Source organism: Elephas maximus, chromosome 11 (assembly GCF_024166365.1).
Source record: "Elephas maximus indicus isolate mEleMax1 chromosome 11, mEleMax1 primary haplotype, whole genome shotgun sequence".
Lineage (NCBI taxonomy): Eukaryota > Metazoa > Chordata > Mammalia > Proboscidea > Elephantidae > Elephas > Elephas maximus.
The window spans coordinates 116,312,570-116,336,056 of record NC_064829.1 but is presented as its reverse complement, the minus strand read 5'-3'; the positions used below and the strand labels follow the sequence as shown (position 1 = coordinate 116,336,056).

The window sequence follows — 23,487 nt, the reverse complement described above, 5'->3', positions numbered from 1 at the left end:
GTGTTAAAAAGGAAAGATGTCACCTTGAGGACTAAGGTGCAATTGACCTAAGCCATGACTTTCTCAATTGCCTCATATGCATCCGAAGGCTGAGCAATGGATAAGGAAGACCAAAGAACTGACACCTTTGAATGATGGTGTTGGTGAATAATATTGAATACACCGTTGTCACGGGTTGAATTGTGTACCCCCGAAATATCTGTCACCTTGGCTAGGTCACGATTCCCTTGTGTGATTATATGATTGTCTACCATTTTGTCATCTGATGTGATTTCCCTGTGTGCTGTAAATCCTATCGCCTATCACCATGATGTAAAAAGATGGACTATTGACAGTTATACTGATGAGATATACGAGAGTAGATACTGTCTTAAGCCAGTCTCTTTTGAGATATAAAAAAAGAGAGGTGAGCAGAGAGACCTAGGAACCTCATACCACCAAGAAAGCAGTGCCAGGAGCAGAACACGTCCTTTGGACCTGAGGTTCCTATGCTGAGATGTTCCCAGTCCAAGGGAAGATTGATGACAATGACTTTCCTCCGGAGCTGACAGAGAGAAAGCCTTCCCCTAGAGCCGACATCCTGAATTTGGACTTGTGCAGTACTAGACAGTGAGAGAATACATTTCTCTTTGCTAAAGCCATCCACTTGTGGCAATTCTGCTACAGCAGCACTAGATGACTAAGACAACACTGGACTGTCAAAAGGATGAACATATCTGTCTTGGAAGAAGTACAGCCAGAATGCTGCTTAGAAGCAAGGATGGCGAGACCTCATCTCACATACTTTGGACAAGTCCAAGCATAATGTTCTTCTCCAGGGACTGGTCCCCCCTGATAAATTGTCCAGGGGGGACCAGTCCCTGGAGAAGAACATTAGCTTGGTAGAGTAGAAAGTCAGGGCAAAAGAGGAAGACCCTCAACAAGATGGATTGACACAGTGGATGCAACAACGGGCTCAAGCATAACAATTGTGAGGATGGCACAGGACCAGGAGTGTTTTGTTCTGTTGTACACAGAGTTGCTATGAGTCAGAATCAACTTGATGGCACCAGCAACAACAACGCCTGTATCTGTTTAACCAAAGTGACAATAAAGGATTTTAAAGGTAAGCACCTTAGCTTTTTCAAAGTCATGTGGTTTGGTATTCATTGTGAACTCAGGAACTTATTCTGAGACGCTGAACCCTTGCCTCCTAGTCAGACTACACAGAAGAATAACTTTTCATGTTATAGGGGAAAGCAATACAGAGCAAATCAAGGAAACAAGACTGTATGCAGACCTAAAACCAGGGTACTTGACATGACTAGGATAGGCTGACCCAGATCTAAATTAAACTCCATTTTGAATCAATCTACAGCTTGGTCTAAAAGCCTCTGCTCCTGCTATTCTGAAAGGACGATACAGCTTCTTGCAAGAGTTTAACTGCTTATAGCACAGAATGAGCAAGGGTCAAGACTAGCTTGTGCAAGGAATTGTTAAAAGATGTTTGTCAAGAATGTTTACACAACTTGGTCCAAGAAGAATGCCTTTGTCGATGTGTTCCCAGGAGGTTAGGGAATTGAACTGATAATGTTAAGAAAGTTGGTAAATTAGCTGCCTCCTTATAACTTTTTGCCACGTATCCCCTCCGTGCCAATAAGCACATAGCCCTTCTTTTGCTCGCCCTGATAAAAACATCACTGTCCTCCTGCACTTTGGAATTCTATTGTACCCTGCCTGGGTGCACTGGGGTGTCCTGGTTCGTAAATCTATCTCACAGTAAAACTTTTTCTTTCACACCTGACAGTGTAAGGCTGGTGCTTCGCTATGACGAGACCATCAAAACTGAGCAACTTTGCAAAGATTTTAACATATTTCATAGCTTTTTAGACTTAGGTATTATAAACCAAGGCAAATAAATTCAAGGTTTTTTTCCTTTAGTATGCTCTTTGTATTCTGGAACAAACTGACGCTTTAGGTCTGTTCTCAGAGGGTCTGTAAGGTCAGAACTAATTACAGAATATAATTACGCTATTATTGTTGCTATTTCTAAATGATTTAATAAATAAGCATTTTAATGATACATTCCTCAATTTTAATTTCTGATATGGTTAATGTGGGTAGTTACCCCTCCTACTAATGTACTCGTAAACTCTTTTATGTCCCCAAAGTTTGAAGAGTACAAAGGCATTAGGAGACAAAAAATGAACAAATAAAATAGTTAGCAGCTGAGTGTGTTAACTATTTACACTACCAAGGGACAAAAAATATATTATTAGATATATGATTTGCTAATATTTTTTTCCATGCTATGGATTGTCTTTTTAGTTTCTTGATGGTGTCCTTTGAAGCCCAAAAGTTTTTAATTTTGATGAATTCTAAATTATCTTTTGTTTTCCATGCTTTTGGTGTCATATATAAGAATCCTTTGCCAAATCTGAAATTGTGAAGATTTACCCATTTCTTTCCAAGAGTTTTATAGTTTTTGCTCTTACATTTATGTCTTCGATTCATTTTGAATTGATTTTTGTATATAGTGTGAGGTAAGGGTTCAATTTCATTTTTGCATGTGGCTATCCATGTCCAAGCACCACTTGTTGAAAATGCTATTCTTTCTTTGAATGGTCTTGGTACCTTTGTCCACAATCAGTTGACCATAGACACTTGGTTTTATTTTTCTGCTCTCAGTTGTATTCCATCAATCTATACATCTAAACTTGTGCCAGAACCACACTGTCTTGATTGCCACTGTTTTGTAGTAAGTTTCAAAATCATAAGTGTAAATCCTCCTAGTTTGCACTTGTTTTGAGATTGTTTTCTCTATTCTGGGTTCCATGCATTTCCATATGAATTTTACAATCAGACTGTCAATTTTCTCAAAGAGGAGAAAAGCCCTCTGACTAAGGATTGGGGAGAGCAAGCTTCGTGTTCCTGGCTGCAGCAGTGTAGTGTGGAGTTTCCAATTCTCTGAGCTGGGCAAGAGGAAAGAAGGAGCTGTGCTGGTTGAAAGTGGAATAAAATATCATTTTCTTATAGGTTTTTATATAGATTTTTTTGAATAGATATTTCTTCATTTGCTGTATGTTCTTAGGACTATTTCAAGAAACTTTAATTAAAAAAATATGATTGTCACCATTGTCACTGGAAAGTGGGTTCATGGAGCTTCTCATGCTGTCATGATGGAAGTTGATCTTCTTTTCCTTTTACTATAAATGTGTGTATTCATAAAAATACACTAAATTGCCTTTCACATTTCTGAAATTTATATAAATGGTGTTATTCTGTATGTGTCCTTTCGCAACTATTTTACTCAACGTTGTATTTTTGAGATCTAACCATGATATACATAAAGTTCTCTATCACTTGTCTGTTAGTTTCTCACACTGTGGTGGCTTATGTGTTGTTGTGATGCTGGAAACTGTGCCACTTGTCTTTCAAATACCAGCAGGGTCACCCATGGGGGACAGGTTTAAGTAGAGCTCCCAGACTAAAACAGAGTAGGAAGAAAGGCTTGGTGATTTACTTCCGAAATGAAACCTTATGGATCACACCAGAATATTACCTGATACAGTGCTGTATGACCAGCTCTCTATGTTGGGCAATAGCCACAACAATGGAACCACACCAGTGATCATGAAGATGGTGCAGGACCAGGCAACATTTTTGTTCTGTTATACATAAGGTCACTATGAGTAGAAGCTGACAACTGCAGCTAAGAACAACAACAAACATAAAGTTCTAGTTCATTAATTTCAATGCTGCATAATGGTTTCCTTTACAAATATACCAGAAATATCACACCCCAAAAAAGAGAATATACCAGAATTGGTCTATCCATTCTCTTGCTGATGAGAATTAAATTGTCTCGTTTCCTGCCATTAAAATGTGCTGAAGTTACATTCTTCTACTGTTGCCTCTTTGACCAAGATTTTGATAGGTTAACTCTCCTGATATATAGGACTTTCTTTTAATTTTCACATACCTATGATAGTATTTGGTAACTTCATTCATTCATCAGTTTTTCCTGAGTGCCTACTATGTGCTTGGTTCTGTGGTTACAGGAGTAGTTAAAAGATACAACTCTTGCTCTCCAGAAGTTTACATGGGAAATGGGGAGACAAAGAATCGGCTATTATCAGATGTGATATAAATTCACATTAGGGCTTTGAATAGAGGAAACCAGAAGCAGGAAGAGATTCCTTGTAGGAAGCAGAAATGCTGGACTGTAGAGAGAGTGAACACCCTACCCTGGGCATGGTACCCCAACTTCTTGCAATTTCAGGACCTCCTCTATTGTGTACGTGCATGAAAGACAAAGTCACAGTGACACGTTACAATCCCCTTTTCTCAACCATATTGTCTTTTTCACACATAAACAGTGATGTGTGAATCAATTGGTTAATACTTGAAAAAATCTGACTCTGGGAAATCCACACATATTCAAATTTTTGGATCTATGTTTTTAAACTTGGGTCTCCAGAGCGCTGAATTAATAGCATCCTCACTTTGCCTTTGATTTGGCCTCTATATCTGGAATCATTGTAGTGATAGGACATGGCTCATATGCATAATACACGTACTGTCAGCACTATGACAGGCTACATTTACCTCTTATTCGATCCAACAAAACCCGCGTAAGGTTGGAACTACTTTTATATTCACATTTAATTTTAATTTTTATTGTGCTTTAAGTGAAAGTTTACAAATCAAGTCAGTCTCTCACACAAAAACTTATAAACACCTTGCTACATACTCCCAATTACTCTCTCCCTAATAGGCCCCTCCTTCCCTCCACTCTCTTTTCGTGTTCATTTCGCCAGCTTCTAACCCCCTCCACCCTCTCATCTCCCATCCAGGCAGGAGATGCCACCATAGTCTCAAGTGTCCACCTGATCCAAGAAGCTCACTCCTCACCAGCATCCCTCTCCATCCCACTGTCCAGTCCAAGCCCTGTCTGAAGGGTTGGCTTTGGGAATGGTTCCTGTCCTGGGCCAACAGAAAGTCTGGGGGTCATGACCACTGGGGTCCCTCTAGTCTCAGTCAGACCATTAAGTCTGGTCTTTTTATGAGAATTTGGGGTCTGCATCCCACTGCTCTCCTGCTCCCTCAGGGGCTCTCTGTTGTGTTCCCTGTCACGGCAGTCATCGGTTGTAGCCAGGCACCACCTAGTTCTTCTGGTCTCAGGCTGATGTAGTTTGTCTCTTGGGCTTGTAATTGCCTTGTGTCCTTGGTGTTCTTCATTCTCCTTTGATCCAGGTGGGTTGAGACCAATTGATGTATCTTAGATGGTTGATGCTGGGTTCTTCACCATATAGTCCAGCTTCTCAGATTATTTGCTCAGCATACAGATTGAATAAGTGTGGTGAAAGGATACAACCCTGACACACACCTTTCCTGACTTCAAACCATGCAGTACCCCTTGTTCTGTTCGAACACTGCCTCTTGGTCTATGTACAAGTTCCTCATGAGCACAATTAAGTGTTCTGGAATTCCCATTCTTTGCAAAGTTATCCCGTAATTTGTTATGATCCACAGAGTCAAACGACTTTGCATAATCAATAAAACACAGGTAAACATCACTGTGGTATTCTCTGCTTTCAGCCAGGATCCATCTGACACCATCAGTGATATCCTTCATTTCACATACTCTTCTGAATCTGGCTTGAGCTTCTGGTAGTTCTCTGTCAATGTACTGCTGTGATCGTTTTTCTGTTTTTAAATAATTTTTATTGTGCTTTAAGTGAAAGTTTACAAATCAAGTCAGTCTCTCACACAAAAACTTATATATACCTTGCTACATACTCCCAATTACTCTCCCCCTAATGAGACAGCCCGCTCCCTCCCTCTACTCTCTCTTTTCGTGTCCATTTCGCCAGCTTCTAATCCCCTCTACCCTCTCATCTCCCCTCCAGACAGGTGATGCCTACATAGTCTTAAGTGCCCACCTGATCCAAGAAGCTCACTCCTCACCAGCATCCCTGTCTGAAGAGTTGGCTTTGGGAATGGTTCCTGTCCTGGGCCAAAAGAAGGTCTGCGGGCCATGACCACTGGGGCCCTTCCAGTCTCAGTCAGACCATTAAGTCTGGTCTTATGAGAATTCGGGGTCTGCATCCCATTGCTCTCCTGCTCCCTCAGGGGTTCTCTGCTGTGTTCCCTGTCAGGGCAGTCATTGGTTGTAGCCGGGCACCGTCTAGTTCTTCTGGTAGTCTCCAGTTCATGTTGCCCTTTTTGTCTCTTGGGCTCGTAATCACCTTGTGTCCTTGCTGTTCTTCATTCTCCTTTGATCCAGGTGGGTTCAGACCAATTGATACATTTTAGATGGCTGCTTGCTAGCATTTAAGACCCCAGACGCCACTCTTCAAAGTGGGATGCAGAATGTTTTGTTAATAGATTTTATTATGCCAATTGACTTAGATGTCCCCTGAAACCATGGTCCCCAGATCCCTGTCCCTGCTACACTGGCCTTCGAAGCATTCAGTTTATTCAGGAAACTTCCTTGCTTTTGGTTTAGTCCAATTGTGCTGACCTCCCCTGTATTGTGTGCTGTCTTTCCCTTCACCTAAAGTAGTTCTTATCTACTATCTAATTAGTGAATGCCCCTTTCCCACCCTCCCTCCCTCCCCCTCTCGTAACCACAATATAATGTTTTCTTCTCAGTTTAAACTATTTCTCAAATTCTTATAATAGTGGTCTTATACAATATTTGTCCTTTTGCAACTGACTAATTTCACTCAGCATAATACCTTCCAGGTTCCTCCATGTTATGAAATGTTTCACAGATTCCTCACTGTTCTTTATTGATGTGTAGTATTCCATTGTGTGGATATACCATAATTTATTTATCCATTCGTCTGTTGACAGGCACCTTGGTTGCTTCCATGTTTTTGCTATTGTAAACAGTGCTGCAATAATGTGATCATTTTTTAATTATCTTCAGCAAAATTTTACTTGTGTGTGATATTAATTATATTATTTTGTAATTTCTGCATTCTTTTGGGTCACTTTTCTTTGGAATGGGCACAAATATGGATCTTTTCCACTCAGTTGACCAGGAAGCTGACTTCCAAATTTCTTGACATAGCCAAGTGAGCACCTCCAGCACTGCATCTGTTCGTTGAAACATCTCAGTTGGTATTCTATCAATTCCTGGAACCTTGTTTTTTGCCATTCTCTTCAGTGTAGGTTGGACTTCTTCCTTCAGTACAATTGCTTCTTGATCATACGCTACCTCCTAAGATGGTTGAACCTCAGCCAATGCTTTTTGGTACAGTGACTCTGTGTATTCTTTCCATCTTCTTTTGATGCTTCCTGCATTGTTCAACATTTTCCCTGTAGAATTCTTCAATATTGCAACTCAAGGCTTGATTTTTTTCTTCAATTCTTTCAGCTTCAGAAATGCTGAGTGTGTTTTTCCCTTTTGGTTTTCTAACTCCAGGTCTTTGCACATGTTATTATAACACTTTACTTTGTCTTATTGAACTTTTTGAGATCTTCTGTTCAGCTCTTTTATTTCATTATAAGCGTGACATTCAGGGTAAAAAATACATTTGTATGAGATCGCCAAGGGAGTAAGTATAAAAAGAAAAGAAAGGAGATCCAAAGATGGAGTCTTAAAAATCTTCTATGTTTAAAGGGAGATGAATAGAAACCATTGGAGTTGTCATGGATTGGATTATGTCCCCCCAAAAATGTGTGTATCAACTTGGTTAAGCCATGATTCCCAGTATTGTGTGGTTGTCCTTCACTTTGTGATTGTAATTTTATGTTAAGAGGATTAGGGTGGGATTGTAACACCACCCTCACTCAGGTCACCTCCTTGATCCAAGGTAAAGGGAGTTTCCCTGGGGTGGCCTGCACCACCTTTTATCTTTCAAGAGATAAAAGGAAAGAGAAGCAAGCAGAGAATTGGGGACCTCATACTACCAAGAAAGCAGCACCAGGAGCAGAGCATGTCCTTTGGACATGGTGTCCCTGTGCCTGAGAAGCTCCTCAACCAGGGGAAGATAGAGGACAAAGACCTTCCTCCAGAGCCGACAGAGAGAGAAAGCCTTCCCCTGGAGCCAAAGCCCTGAATTTGGACTTGTAACCTACTAGACTGTGAGAAAATTAATTTCTCTTTGTTAAAGCCACCCAGTTGTGGTATTTCTGTTAAAGTGGTACTAGATGACCAAGACAGGAGTGTTCACGTAGGAAAGAGTTGCAACAGTGTTTGGGAAATTTAGTTATCTTTTCACGCTTTGCAACACAGAAAGGCATTTAGATGACTTCGTGGAGTATTAATCACATATAAAAACCAAAGCCATTGTCATCGAGTCAATTCTGACTCATAGCAACCCTGCAACAAAAACAAAAACAAATCTGCTGTCTAGTCGATTCTGATTCATAGAGACTCTGTAGGATAGAGTAGAACTGCCCCACAGGGTTTCCAAGGAGCACCTGGTAGATTCAAACTGCTGACCTTCTGGTTAGCAGCCGTAGTGCTTAACCACTATGCCACCAGGGTTTCCAGCAACCCTATAGGAGAGAGTAAAACTGCCCCAGAGAGTTTCCAAGGAGCAGCTGGTCTGGTAGATTTGAACTGCTGACCTTTTTGTTAGTAGCTGAGCTCTTAACCACTGTACCACCAGGGCTCCATTAACCACATATAGCACATATAAAAACAAAAAGAATAAAAACAAATATTTTTGTTTTCAAAAAATGTGTATGTGTTTGTGTGAAGAATAGAGATTGTCAGATTGGATTAAAAAAAAAAAAACAACTATATGCTCTTTACAAGAATACACCTAGAAGAAGCTAATATGAGTTTGCTGCACAGGTCAAAGTGGAATTTTCAATATTAATATCAGGAAAAGTGAAATTCAATATCATTATGCATAATAAAAACTATGAATGATAAATTAAATTTATGCAGTAAAAAATAAGCCATCTAGCAGCTCCATGGGAGAAAAGATCTGGGCATCTGCTTCCATAAAGATTATAGCCTATGAACCCTATGGGGCAGTTCTATTCTGTCATATAGGGTTGCTATGAGTCAGAATCAACTTAAGAGCACACAACCACCACATAAACCAGCATAAAAAGTAAAAACTCCTATATTAATAAGAGATGCTGAAGAAAATACACTTTGGTATTTTATGCACATTTTTCAGAATAAAAAAATCAAATAAACAAAATCACCAGAAAACCCCAGAGACTATTTAAATAATGGAGTCAACAAGCTTATTATACTACAATAGAATTTTCTATATTACAGAGAATATACATCATTTTACATCTAATGGTTATAAAACACAAAACCTAACTTGTAACTGGCCATAAAGAATATATTAAACTTTTAACTCTTTAATGAAGCTTCTATAGGTCACATACATTGTAATTCCACGTTAAATAGTATTTTGGGAAAAGTTTTTAAAAATTTAGCAAAACACCGTCTTAGGCAACTAACGAATACAAAACCAAGTTACATTAAAATGAGAATTATCCAGAAGTTAAAAAAAAAAAAAACATCAGGTACAGATAAGGCAATATTCAGAGGAAATTTTGTAGCCTTAAACGATTTCAATTTAAAAGAGGTTAAGTCCATTGACCAAGTATTTGTATTCCGTCCAAAGAAAATAGACATAATACGTCAAAAATATAAGAAAACTAATAATGAAATGAATTTGTGAACTAGAAAAGAGAAAAAAAAAGCTGAACTTATAAAGAAAATCAAGTGCAGGTATTTTGAAACAATAATTAAAATGAATGTGTCTCCTTTAAATCAATTTAGAGGAATAAAATGGTTTAAAAATCAACAAAATTATGAGTAGAGATATAGAGATTAAACATGGAAAGCCAATTCCATGCTATCCTATAGCTATAATATGCAAATCTAAAGAAAAGAATGATTTTTTAGAAACATAAAAAGTACTGTATTTCAATTCTAAAATAAATACTTCTTTTTCCACATTTCGATAACTCTGGAAATGCCATTCAATTTATAATCAATTATGTATTACAGATTTACACAAAGGACTTTTAATTTTTAGTATATAAAAAATGGTACATCTTACAGTATGTGCCATCTTAGATACAATGAAATAAGGTGCTTTAGCCTGTTTTTAATCACCCCAATCACATGGTCTTTTTTTTTTTTTTTTTAACTTAGATAATACCCAACGCTCTTAAATAATAAATTAGTGCTGGTTGTTTTAATCTTTTGTCCCTGTTTCCTATGAAAAATGTGATTGTAAGTCAGAATATTCTCCCTCAAGGGATCTAACTGTGGTTACGGGGCAGAACAGCGGCTGGTTATAACTTCGGGTAGTGGAATTTTTTCCCCAGCCGTTCTGCATATAGGCATTATTGCTTTATATTCCTTATGTACTTTATATTCCTTATTTCTATGGTTCTGTGTCAGTTCTGGTGATTTATACCCCCTTTTTCTAAAATAAGGAGCCTTGGAAGCACAGTGGTTAAAGTGCTCAGCTACTAACCGAAAGGTCAGTGATTGAAACCCACCAGCCTCTCCGTGGGAGAAAGATGTGGCAATCTGCTTTGGTAAAGATTTACAGTCTTGGAAACGTTATGGGGCAGTCCTGCTCTATCCTATAGGATCGCTGTGAGTCAGAATCAACTTGAGAGCAGTGGGTTTTCCAAAATGTTCATTTTAATTTTCAAATTAATTATTAAAAAGTTATATGCAATAGTAATATATATTCTGTAAAATCTCTAAACCTAATGGGCCTTTTCTCATTTGTAACGTTCATCATTTCTTTTGTTCCTTTACCAGAATTGCCATACTAATTTTTTGTTTTCTTTAAAAAGCAGGTTTTGATTATTAAATTAGGTTATTTTTTCCATTTTTCTACTTAAATAATTTTTCCTTTATTTTTTACCTTTCATTATTCTTGGGGTTTTTGTTATTTCTTTTTTAACTTCTTGGGTTATATGCTTAGTTTCTCTGTTCATAATCTGATAGTCTAACATATAAATGAATTTAAAGCTATAAATTTTCTTGTGCAGATGTGTCAGACCCTCACAGGTTTTGCTATGTAGTGTACTCACTGATATCTATTTAAAAAGAAATTATATTTTATTTTTAACCAAAAAATTATGTAGTGGGGTACTAAACTAGTATTCAGATTTTCTTGGAGAGGCTTTTTTTCTATTCTGGTATAAATTTTATGATGCAGCATTTGCCTTCTCACACTTTACAGTATCATCTTTTTTCTTTAGGGTGAATTATTCCTTGTTCGGTAAGGAACGAATGTGGATCATACTTTCCTATATTCATTTACATTAATGTCTTTATCCATTATGATGTCTTTGATGTTGAGTAAGATGTGGATCGTGGTTAAAAGTCTTTCCATAAACAATAAGAATAAAGACTGAGAAGATGATAGTAATGATGATGGCTTATATTTACCAAGCATTTACTATGTGATAGGCACAATTATAGAATTCAACAAGCCCCAAGTAGTTACTCTAATTATGTCCACTTTACCATACTTACATTATGAAGATATAGAAGTATAAAAGTCATAAAAAATTATTATGGATTTCCACAGTTACTTACATATGCATATTCAAGGATCTGGAAGGATAGTAAGTTGGTTAACATTGGGGAAGGAACTGAGGTGGGGGATGATGTCATACGGGGTGCAACTGTACCGAATGTATAAACTTTCTCAAGCAGAAGATAATCACACATTATCTCTAAAAGGAACAGTAAATAAATAATGCAAACACAAATTCAAAAGGGGCCATCAAGGTAACTGTTTATAATGGCAAAAATTTCAAAACTTAACAAAATAAGGGTTTGATAGAGACAGGTGAACATCATAAAGAAAATAAAATAGTAACAATATATTTAACAAAGAATATTTAAGGCTTATCATAGTATAACATAATCACATTTTCTTTAAAACAACAACAGATACAGCCTTAATAAGTTTGCTCTAAAAGTTTGACAATAATTATCTATGATTGGTAAGATTACAGACAACTATTTTTTTTTTGTTATTGTTCTCTGCATCTTCATGGGAGAAAATTGTTTTTCAAAAAGGAACGTATGAAAGGAAAATAATAACAAAATCTTCCAAAACAAAAGGTATAGATCTATCAGACCTTAAAAAAGGAACAATAGCTTAAATAGGATAAGACAGAGATACAAACACTGACAAAGGGATTTAAAAGGCAAAGACTGATCTAATATTCAAGTTTATATAAATAAAAATATAACATCATCAAACAGACAGTAAAAAACAATACAAAAAAAGGTTATTGAATAAATGGTGTTAGGAGATCATCTGGGGAAGGGAAAAAAGGTAAATTTAGACCTCCAATAAATAACTCAAAAAAATTTTGAGATGGATTAGCATAATGCACAAGAATTTAAGAAGATTAAAAAAATAACAAAAGGAGCGGTTAACTGCCAAATAATTTTTTCAATGTTTAAAATAAAGGTAAAATATAGTAATTTTTTTTCAGTTTTTCTATTCACAGGTGTCAATTTTCTGAAGTTAATGAAGAAAAAAATGTAGATAAAGGTCTTCAGATATTATTCAGTCTGAGTAGGTTGTTTTTTTCCTGCATGAATTCTCTGAGGCTGACTGAGCTGTGAATCTTAAGTGAAGACTCTGTTCTTTAATAACATTTGTAGTGTTCAAAGTGCTCCGTTAACCATGTAATTACAACTCATAGATTGTCCAGCTCACAGAGCTCACCGAAATGACTTTTCGTATGTTGCCTAAAATCTGAACTCCTTCCAAAACGTTTACCACATTCCTTACATTCATAGGGTTTCTCACCTGTATGAATCCTCTGATGTTGAGTAAGATTTGAGCCATTACTAAAAGCCTTCCCACATTCCTTACATTTGTAGGGTTTCTCACCAGTGTGTATTCTCTGGTGCCGATTAAGTGCTGAGCCACTACTAAAAGACTTTCCACATTCCTTACACTCATAGGGTTTTTCACCAGTATGAATTATCTGGTGTTGAATAAGTTTTGAGCCACTACCAAATGCCTTCCCACATTCCTTACATTCATAAGGTTTCTCACCAGTATGAATTCTCTGGTGTTGAGTAAGGTCTGAGCCACTGCTAAAAGCCTTCCTACATTCTTTACATTCATAAGGTTTCTCACCAGTGTGCATTCTCTGATGCTGAATAAGTTTTGAACCACTTCTAAAGGCTTTCTCACATTCTTTACACTCGTAGGGTTTCTCTCCAGTGTGAATTCTCTGATGTTGGCTGAGGTCTGAGCCGCTATTAAACGCCTTCCCACATTCCTTACATACATACGGTTTCTCACCAGTGTGAATTCTTTGATGTCGAGTAAGAGCTGATCCAAAACTAAAGGCCTTTCTACATTCATTACATACATATGGTTTCTCACCAGTATGAATTCTCTGATGCCGAGTAAGGGCTGAGCCACTGCTAAAGGTCATTCCACATACTTTACATTCATAGGGTTTCTCACCAGTATGAATCCTCTGGTGTTGAGTAAGGTTAGAACCACTGCCAAAGGATTTCCCACAATCCTTACATTCATAAGGTTTCTCACCTGTGTGAATTCTCTGATGCCGAGTAAGGGCTGATTCAAAACTAAAGGACTTCCCACACTCCTTACACTCATAAGGCTTTTCCCCACTGTGAATTATCTGATGTCGAATAAGGCCTGATCCAAAACTAAAGGCTTTCCCACATTCCTTACATTCATAGGGTTTCTCACCAGTATGGATTCTCTGATGATGAGTAAGGTTTGAGCCACTACCAAAGGCCTTCCCGCATTCCTTACATTCATAAGGTTTCTCACCAGTATGAATTCTCTGATGGTAAGCAAGGTTTGCACCACTACCAAAGGTCTTGCCACATTCTTTACACTCATATGGTTTTTCACCAGTATGAATTCGCTGATGTCGAATAAGGACAGATACAAAATTAAAATCCTTCCCACATTCTTTACATTCGAGGGGTTTCTCATCAGTATGAATTCTTTGATGCTGAGTAAGGTAAAAGTCCCTACCAAGGGCATTCTCATATTCCTTGCATTCATAGAATTTCTTGCCAATATGAATTCTCTGATGTGCAGGGAGTTGAAAGTCATTTATAAGGGATTTCTCACATTTCTTACATTCACAGGATTGCTCTTCGCTTGTAAATTTTTGATGTACAATTAAAGATGGATCATGACTGAAACTGGGCATGTCTTCAGGAGTAAATACCATTTGACTGAAATGTCCTTCCTGAGATCCCTGTTTTCTCACAAACTGGCTTTTACATTCCCAATCATCTCTGAAACTTGAACACTCAATGTTTTGCTTTGTAAGTCTTTCCATTATCTCCCATTGGGATGATCCTATTCCATAAATCTCCTTTTTCAGAAATAATTTCTTGGCCACACACCTTGATTCACAGTCTGAAAGAAAATATAAAAGCAAACATTCACTTTTTCTGTGTTCTGGGAAAAATGAAACTTTTATATTAGATATGGAAGACAACTGAAATTAATTTCATAAAAAGTGAATGGTTTATACAGTCCTCAAATATGATTGAGCAATCTGAGAAATGGGCTAGGAAAGTAAAGACTGAGAAGAAGTCACACTGGAAGGTGAAGGAGGTGTTTAGGAAAATGGATTAAGTCAATTGTTCCTAAATAGTGGTTTAGATAAAAATTCCCTGCAGAAACAGTTGGGTGTGGTTTGAGTGACTGAGCTACTCTGAAGTTTAATTTGGAAATATTTACTGAAGTTCAAAATAGGTATAGTGTATTTTCCTGTAATTTCAAATTTAGTGCATACCTTAGAGGAGGCTTGTACATAGATGTTCATTGAAACACATTGTTTGCACCAGTTATAACTACACCAATCTAAATGTTTCAAAACAGGAAAGTGATTAAACATACCAAGTATTACAAAATAGGGCCTTATATGAAACAATTAAAATGAGGCTGTTGTTGTTATTGTTAGGTACCATCAAGTCAGTGACCCTGTGTACAACAGAAAGAAACACTGCCCAGTCCTGCACCATCCTCATGATGGTTGTTATGCCTGAGCTCATTGTTGCAACTGCTGTGCCAATCCATCTCATTTACGGTCTTCCTCTTTTTCAATGACCCTCTACTCTACCAAGCATGGTGTCCTTCTCCAAGGACTGGTCCCTCCTGATAACTTGTCCCAAGTTTGTGATATGAAGTCTTGCCATCCTTACTTCCAAGGAGCACTCTGGCTGTACCTCTTCCAAGGCAGATTTGCTTGTTCTTCTGGCAATCCCTGGTATATTCCATATTCTTTGCCAAAAATAATTCAAATGCATCAAGTCTTCTTCAATCTTCCTTACTCGCTGTCCATCTTTCACACGCATATGAGGTGACTGAAAACATCATGGCTTGGGTCAGGAGCATCTTAGTTCTTAAAGTGACATTTTTGCTTTTTAAAATGAGGTAGTCCCACAATTATGTGGAAAATTGTTCACACTAAAAAAGGAATTTTCAAAATAGTAACAACAACCAACATTTAGTGACCATTTACTACATGTTTCTTCTTGCTCTGAGGGTAGTGGTTTAGTGGTAGAATTCTCTCCTTCCACATGGGAAGCCCAGGTTGTATTCCTAGACAATGTACCTGAGACACAGCCACCATCCACCTGTCAGTGGAGACTTTCATGTTGCTATGATGGTGACCAGGTTTCAGTGGAGCTTCCAGATTAAGACAGACTAGGAAGAAAGGTCTGGAGATCCACTTCTGAAAATCAACCAGTGAAAACCCTATGGATCACAACAGTCTGATCTGTAGCCAATCATGGGGATCGCACAGGACCAGGCAGTATTTTATTCCATTGTGTATGGGGTCACTGTGAAGCAGGGGTCATCTAAACTGCAGCTAACGACAACAGCAGCAAGGTCCTGTTCTAAACCAACTCAATCCTCAGATACACCCTGTCATGCAGTTACTTTCATTTTCCACACTTTGTAATAGGTACATATGATCCTCTTATATAGAGATATTTTTAAGTGACAAACATATCATGTATACCTTCACATTTGTATGCACTTAAATGCATAGACTAAAAGTAAGAAGGATGAATAATTAACTGATCACAATGACTATGTTAGGGTAGACACCTGGGATTGGGGGCTGTGGTCACATGAAACTCGTGCCCCTCTATAACACAGACATAATTTTTACAAGGAAAATATATTTATTAATTACTTAAGCAATTAAAATTTAATTAAGTAAAGAAAATACTAGACAAGTAATTGGACTAAGGAGATGCTCATTGTTTATAATGGCAGTAATTTGTAAGCAAACCACGTTAACGTGTTGGTGAAGAATACTGAATATACCATGGACTGCCAAAGGAACGAACGAGTCGGTCTTGGAAGAAGTACAGCCAGAATGCTACTTAGAAACAAGGATGGCAAGATTTTGTCTCAAGTACTTTGGACATGTTATCAGAAGGGACCAGTTCCTGGAGAAGCACATCATGCTTGTAAAGCAGAGGGTCAGTGAAAAAGGAAGATCCTTGACGAGACGGATTGACACAATGGCTGTAACGATGGGCTCAAGCATCACAAGGATCGTGAAGACAGTGCAGGACCAGGTAGTGTTTTGTTGTGTAGTACCTAGGGTCAATGTGAGTCGGAACTGGCTTGACGGCACCTAACAACAACAACATTATGAGGTCATTATAAATCACGGTAAAGTAAATGTGTAAAGACATGGACGGTTGTTCATAATGTATTTTGGCATGATAAAGCAGGTTATATAGGTCAGGGGCCATAGCATGAACACAATAAAAAAAAATCTAGGTATCGCGCCAGCAATTTGATAGCAGTTATCTCTGATAGGATTACAGATGCCTTCTGTGTTTTTCTCTGTGCTGCCCTGTATTTCCTAAATTTGTTGTAATAAGGAATTCTTTTTGTAAAGAAAGGAAAAAGGAATAAAGCTATCTTTATGAAAGAAATGACATGTCCAATCAGATATTCAAAGACTTTAAAAACAAAAAATAATCTAAACATGGTACAAGTAGAAGCACAGACACAGATCAAAGAATAGAAAGAAATACAAATATGTAATTACAATATGTGTGTGTGTCTCCTGACACCAACTTTAAATGGCTTCCCTGACACCAACTGCAAATGAGTTCCTTTGATCTTAACTACCCAGGAAACTCTGGTGGCATAGTGGTTAAGCGCTACAGCTGCTAACCAAAAGGTCGGCAGTTTGAATCCACGAGCTGCTCCTTGGAAACTCTATGGGTCAGTTCTACTCTGTCCTATAGGGCCGCTATGAGTCAGAATCGACTCGATGGCAATGGGTTTTTTCTTTTTTTTTTTTCACCAAGAGTTAGGTCAGACCTCACAGATTAAAGAGGACAGGACTCCAGAATGTCAGATCTGCCCAAGACTTGAACACTAGCCATAAGCTTGAGGATCTCCAAGACACATGCACCTGGACCAACTGGCTACAAATTTGGGGGCTCCCACTACTCCCTGAGGACACCAGCCACAAGTTCAGGGGTCCCCAGGACACCTGTACTTCTGACTAACTGGCTACAAATTAGGAAGTTCCCACTACCTTCTCAGGTTCAATAATTCACTAGAATGACTCATGGAACTCAGGCAAGTGCTATACTTATGATTACAGTTTTATTACAAAAGATACAAATCCAAACCAGCATAAAGAAGAGATGCATATCCTGATTTTGAAACATACTACAAAGCTACAGTAATTAAGACAGCCTGGCACTGATATAATAATAGAAATACAGACTAATGGAATAGACTTGAAAGTCTAGAAATAAATCCATGTATCTATGGTCAACTGATTTTCGACAAAGGTGCTAAGTTCATTCAATGGGGAATGAAAGAGTCTCTTCAATAAATGGTGCTGGAGAAACTGAATTTCCACATGCAGAAGAATGAATTAGGATCCAGGCCTCACACCATACACAAAAACCAATTCAACATGGATCACAAACCTAAATGTGAAAAGTAAAACTATAAAATTCATAGAAGAAAATGTAGGGGCAAGGATGTGGGACCTAATGATTAATGATAAATTATCAGATATAGTAACAAAAGCTCAAGCAGCAAGAGACAAAATAGATAGATGAGCTCTTATAAAAATAAAATAATTTTATACATCAAAGGATTTTATCAACAAAGTGAAAAGATAACCTATAGATAGGTAGACAATTTTTGGGAACCATGTATCAGATAAGGCCTGATATCCAAAAAAATATATAAAACTTCTACCACTTAACAACAAATAGACAAACAACTCAAATCAAAACCACAATGAGATGACACCTCACCCTCATTAGAATGGCAATGATAAAAAAAAAAAAAAAACCACACACACACAGAAAATTGAAATCAACAAGTATTGGCAAGGACATGGAAAAAAATGGAACCCTTATCCATTGCCCGTGGGAATCTAAAACGGCATAATCATTGTGGAAACCAGTTGGAGGATCCTCAAAAAGTTGAACATAGAATTACCATATGGCCTAGCAATCCCAATCCTCAGTATATACTCAGAAGTAAAGGTAGGAACACAGAGGCCTGTACACCAATATTCACTGCAGCCATTTCACAACAGCCAAAATGTGGAAACAACCCAAATATCCATCAACAGATGACCAGATAAACAAAAGGTGGTATACACATACACTGGAATATCATGTAGCCGTAAAGAGAAATACAGTTCTAATGCATTATACATGAATTGACCTTGAAAACATTATGCTGAGTGAAATAAGTGAGTCACAAAAGGACAAATACTATGTGATCTCACATGAAATAATCACATACATAGAAATCAAAGATTATTAATGGTTACAAAGAGTAGGTGGGAGGGGGAAGAAGTTTTTGTTTGTGGGGCACTGCGTTTATGTCAATGGTGGTGGGGTAATTTGGAAAGGGATAGCGATATGGTGGCACAACATGAAAAATGTAATTAATGTCACTGAATTGTAAATGTGAAAGTTGTGCTGGTGAATGTTCTGAGGTGTGCATTTCACACAATAAACAAAGAGAAGAGACACAGGGAGGGGTCTGAGAGGATCCGCAACATGGAACTTTCATGTACCAAAGAACATGTTACCCTCCTGTGTATCAATGACTGTCACCAACCAGGAAGTTCACCTGAGCTTCGGTGTACAGAATTTTTATCAGGGTTTCATTACCCGATTGAGTCATTGCCCAGATGGTGGAACTCAATCTTCAGCCACCTCCTCCCTGGAGCTGAAGCTGATATCAAGTGGTGGGTCTTCCTGGCATGGCCAACCCCCACCTGAGAGTCACTTCGTTAGCAAAAACTCTCAAGTGTGGTCTGGAGCCCTCATGAACAACCAAGACCCTTCAATCACTAGAGAAATCCCAAGGGTTTTAGAGGCTACTTCCCAGGAACCGGGGACAAAGGTCATATTCTTTGGGAAAAGTAATTCTTCACCTCACAATAATGCCAAATGAGCAGTGCAAAGTAATGAAAAAGGAAATAAATTATTGAATAAATTATATTGGAATAAAATTGGATAAATGGAAAAATGGAATTTAGAACTCCAATTCACAGCAAAATAAATTTAAAACAGATTGAAAAGTTACGTATGTAAGAGAATTGAAAGACATAATCCTGGCTCTCAAGGATTTACAATGCAGGTAGGAAGTAAAAGTTGTGTATGAGATCCCTTTGGGGGCCACCAGGAGGCCTTCAGTTATGTGCTTCATACAGTAGTTGGTACAAAGGTCGCCGGAATGGGGAGTGAAGCATGAAGGGAGGTACCATTTACTGAACACCTGATGTACCAAGTGTTCTACACATGCCATCTTATCTCTCATTCACAGGTTAAAAAGCTCACAGGTACTATAGCTAATATTAGATCGGAAGTCACATTTTTCTGATACCAGAGCCGATGATAATAGATGGGAAAGATGTGGAGGCAGAAACTACCTGGAAAGCATAGAGGGGTGTGGGGAGGGATGGTTAAAACCTAACAAGGGAGAACAGAAAAAGATAACTCATACAAAACAGACTTAAGTAGGCCAGAATTTTATTCAGATAAGAAAAATATTAGACAATTTAAGTATCTCCATATGGATTATATGATTACCTTTTTCCTAGAATCATGTATAACAGACAAAAAAAAAATACAAGCAAGACCTAAATGAACTGAAAAAAATAAATTGAAAATTCATGTATGAGAAGAGTCTCCAAATTACTACCCGTGTAATTATACATACAATGCAATTCAGTCCAAATCCCAAAAAGATGTTTTGGTGGAATCCAGTTAATTCAAAAGTGTATATGGAAATGCAAGGAGCCCTGGTGGCACAGTGGTTAAAGTGCTCAGCTGTGTACCAAAAGGTCAGCAGTTCAAACCCACCAAACGGCTCTGCAGGAGAAAGATGTGGCAGTCTGCTTCTGTAAAGATTTATAGCCTTGGAAACCCTACAGGGCGGTTCTATTCTGTCCTATAGGGTCGCTATGAGTCGGAATCAACTTGACGACAGTGGTTTTGCTCTATGTGGAAATGCAAACGAGCACAAACAGCCCAACTATTATAAAGTTACGCTGAATACGACAGTACGGTGCTCACTGCTGCAAAGAAGGACAAAGAGACCAATGCAACAGAATATAGGGTCCAGAAAAAGACACAGTCACTGGATTTTTAACTAAAATGGTACTGAAAATCAGTGGAAAGAAAAGAAGAACTTTTTAACACATGATCCTGGGGCAACTGGATATCAACCTGGGGAAAAACATGAAATTGGATTCCAGGTAGTTTAAAAATGTAAATGTTAAACCCAAAAACTATAACGCTCTTAGAAGAAAACCTTCATTACCTCAAAACCAAAAAACCAAACCCAGTGCTGTCGAGTCGATTCCAACTCATATCGACCCTATAGGACAGGGTAGAACTGCCCCATAGAGTTTCCAAGGAGTGCCTGGAGGATTCAAACTGCCGACCCTATGGTTAGCAGCTGTAGCACTTAACCACTATGCCACCAGGGTTTCCCTCATTACCTCAAGATAGCAGAAAATATCTTAAAAAAGTACTAACCACAAAAAAAAAGATTTTGTGACAGTGAAATCCAGAACTTCTGTTCATAAACAGACAACCTAAAGAGTGAAAAACAATGCCATAGCAGAAGAAAATATTTATCACATGTACACAAAGGATGAATATGTACATTTCAATAAAAAGGTACATATATAATATTTTAAGGTCTGCATGGATGTGGAGCAAAAGGAACCTTCATAAACTACTGGTACCATTAAAAACTTACATAGTTTGGCATCATCTAGAAAAATTGAAGACGTATAAACCCTATACATCAGCAATTTAATTGTTGGTGTTTAAAGAAGTAAATGTGGACCAGAATATCTGCGTGAGACGTTTACACACACATTGCTTATACTAGTCAAAAATTCGAAGTAAAATGCCCAACAAGAGCAGAATGGATGAACTGTAGTATGTTCATATATATATTAATAAAAAAATCTGAACTGTGTTACACAAAATATGAGTGAAGCTCACAAACATGTCTTATGAAAAACAACACAAAAGACTGATTTGAGTCACGCAAACATAGAAAACAGACAAAAACTAAACGTATAGAGTTTTGTCATTCACACACAGGTAGTAAAGCTCTACCAAAGGGCAAAGGTGACCCACAGTGGTCATCATCAGAGCAGCACAGCTGTTTGTGATTGTGGAGAGGTACGTTAGGGCTTCTTTGGTGAGGGCTGTATCTATTTCTTGACCTGGGTACCCCTTACAAGGATCTCTATAATTACTTGTTAAACTGCCCAATGGCTATTTTGTGCCATTTCTGTATCTAATTTGAAAGAAAAAAAAATAGGCATTTAAATAAATAATATACATCTATAAAAATGTTTACAAATATTAAATTATGTGGGAAAATACTTAAGTATAATTTTAACCGAACAAGTAAGATATAATAAAATAAATGTAAATAAGTGTACGAAAGGTGAAGAATCCAATTTTTAAGACCATATTTCATATATGCACATAAAACATACTGGGAGGAAAATATTAAAGTTAGCATTAGCTTTAACTGGGGATTTGAATTTTCTTCATTGGGTGTTTCTCTACTTTTGAAATATTTTAAAATAACCACATTTTATTTTTTATAATCAGAAACACTATTTTTTAAAAAGCTTAGCATAAATAAAAAATTAAACTAGTTGACAAGTCAGTAAGTGAAAACCAGGTGGGCGGGGCGGGGTGCTCTTCGGAGCCATTGCATTTTCTCAAAGGGCAAAGAAATTCCAGGGATCAGGTGATCTGTTGGGCAGAATTTTCAAGAGAAGGAAAGTAAGCCATGTTCTGACAAAGCAGAAAGGATTTCCGGAAAACAAGGGGAACGCCAAGCTACCTGGCAGGTGCCTTGTGCATGTTCAACAGCCGTTCTTCTCTCCTTTTGGATGTCTCCATCCAGGCAGGGCAGAGCTGGGGAAGGAGAAAGGAGTCAGAAAGCACCAGGCTCTTCTGGGAGCCCCGAGCGACTGTTTCAGAGTGGGATCTAGTCCCTACCGCCCACTCCCGGCAGGGGGAGGGGAGAGATGCCTGGATTCATCTCAGGAGGTCAGGGTCACTGCAGCTGTGGGCAGAATCTGTCTCGGGGCTCACAGAGATCCCCTGGGATCTGAGCTGGAGACACAAAGGCACAGAGGTCCCACTCCCACAGAGGTTATAGGAACACATACCCAGTGCCATCGAGTCGAGTCTGACTCATAGCGACCTTATAGAACAGAGTAGAACTGCCCCATAGAGTTTCCAAGGAGCGCCTGGCGGATTTGAACTGCCAACACTTTGGTTAGCAGACGTAGCACTTAACCACTATGCCACCAGGGTTTCCACAGGAACACACAGTCACACAAATTCACTCACACCACGGGGACACAGTCACAGGCACTCCACACGCCCACTCTCAGTGTCACACCCCATGGGGACACAGTCACAAAACAAACTCATGCGGAGCCTACATCCACAATATCACAAACGCACACACCACGGGGACACAGTGACCACCACAGTCAAGGCACGCACACCCGTAAACGCAGCCCCCCACCGGGTCACACACTCACACCACAATCACAACAGCAAAGTCAAGGTCCTCCCACTTCGCGATCGTGGCTCCGCGCGCTGTCACACAGACACGCCCACCACGGACTCAGTCACAACACACGCAGTCTCACAGTCTCCCTTTCTCAGCCCTCCCCGACACATCCGGCCGTTTTCAGGGGTTCCCCACACGGCCCTAACGCCGGGGCCTCACCTCTGTCTCTTCCCGTCCGCTCCGCTCAGGTCCAAACAGGCCGCGCCCCTCTCCCACAAGGCTCGCCGAACAAGAGCAGGAGATCGCACCCACGCCTCAGGTATGAGCGAGTTCCGGCGGGGGCAAAGGTGGGCCTAGAGGCCTCTGGGAAATGTAGTCCAGAAAGCGACAGGCTCTAAAAACTACGGTCCCGTTAACACTGAGTCCCAGCAGC

The 23,487-nt window shown here is 38.7% G+C and overlaps 1 protein-coding gene and 1 long non-coding RNA gene across 2 annotated transcripts in view; both read right to left on the bottom strand.

Moving 5' to 3' along the window:
• LOC126086331 (uncharacterized) overlaps positions 1–14,182 on the bottom strand; it is a 47,459-nt gene extending 33,277 nt beyond the window's left edge. The window contains exon 1 of the mRNA XM_049902485.1: positions 12,661–14,182. Within this exon, the coding sequence (XP_049758442.1) occupies positions 12,661–14,169 (1,509 nt within the window). The 5' untranslated portion in view covers positions 14,170–14,182. The remainder of the gene's footprint in view (positions 1–12,660) is intronic.
• Positions 14,183–14,293: 111 nt separating this feature from the next.
• LOC126086110 (uncharacterized) lies at positions 14,294–23,424 on the bottom strand. The gene is made up of 3 exons (XR_007519414.1): positions 23,274–23,424; positions 22,371–22,444; positions 14,294–14,381 (listed from the first exon to the last, which is right to left on the bottom strand). It is a non-coding gene; the product is annotated as an uncharacterized LOC126086110 (long non-coding RNA).
• Positions 23,425–23,487: the final 63 nt, after the last annotated feature.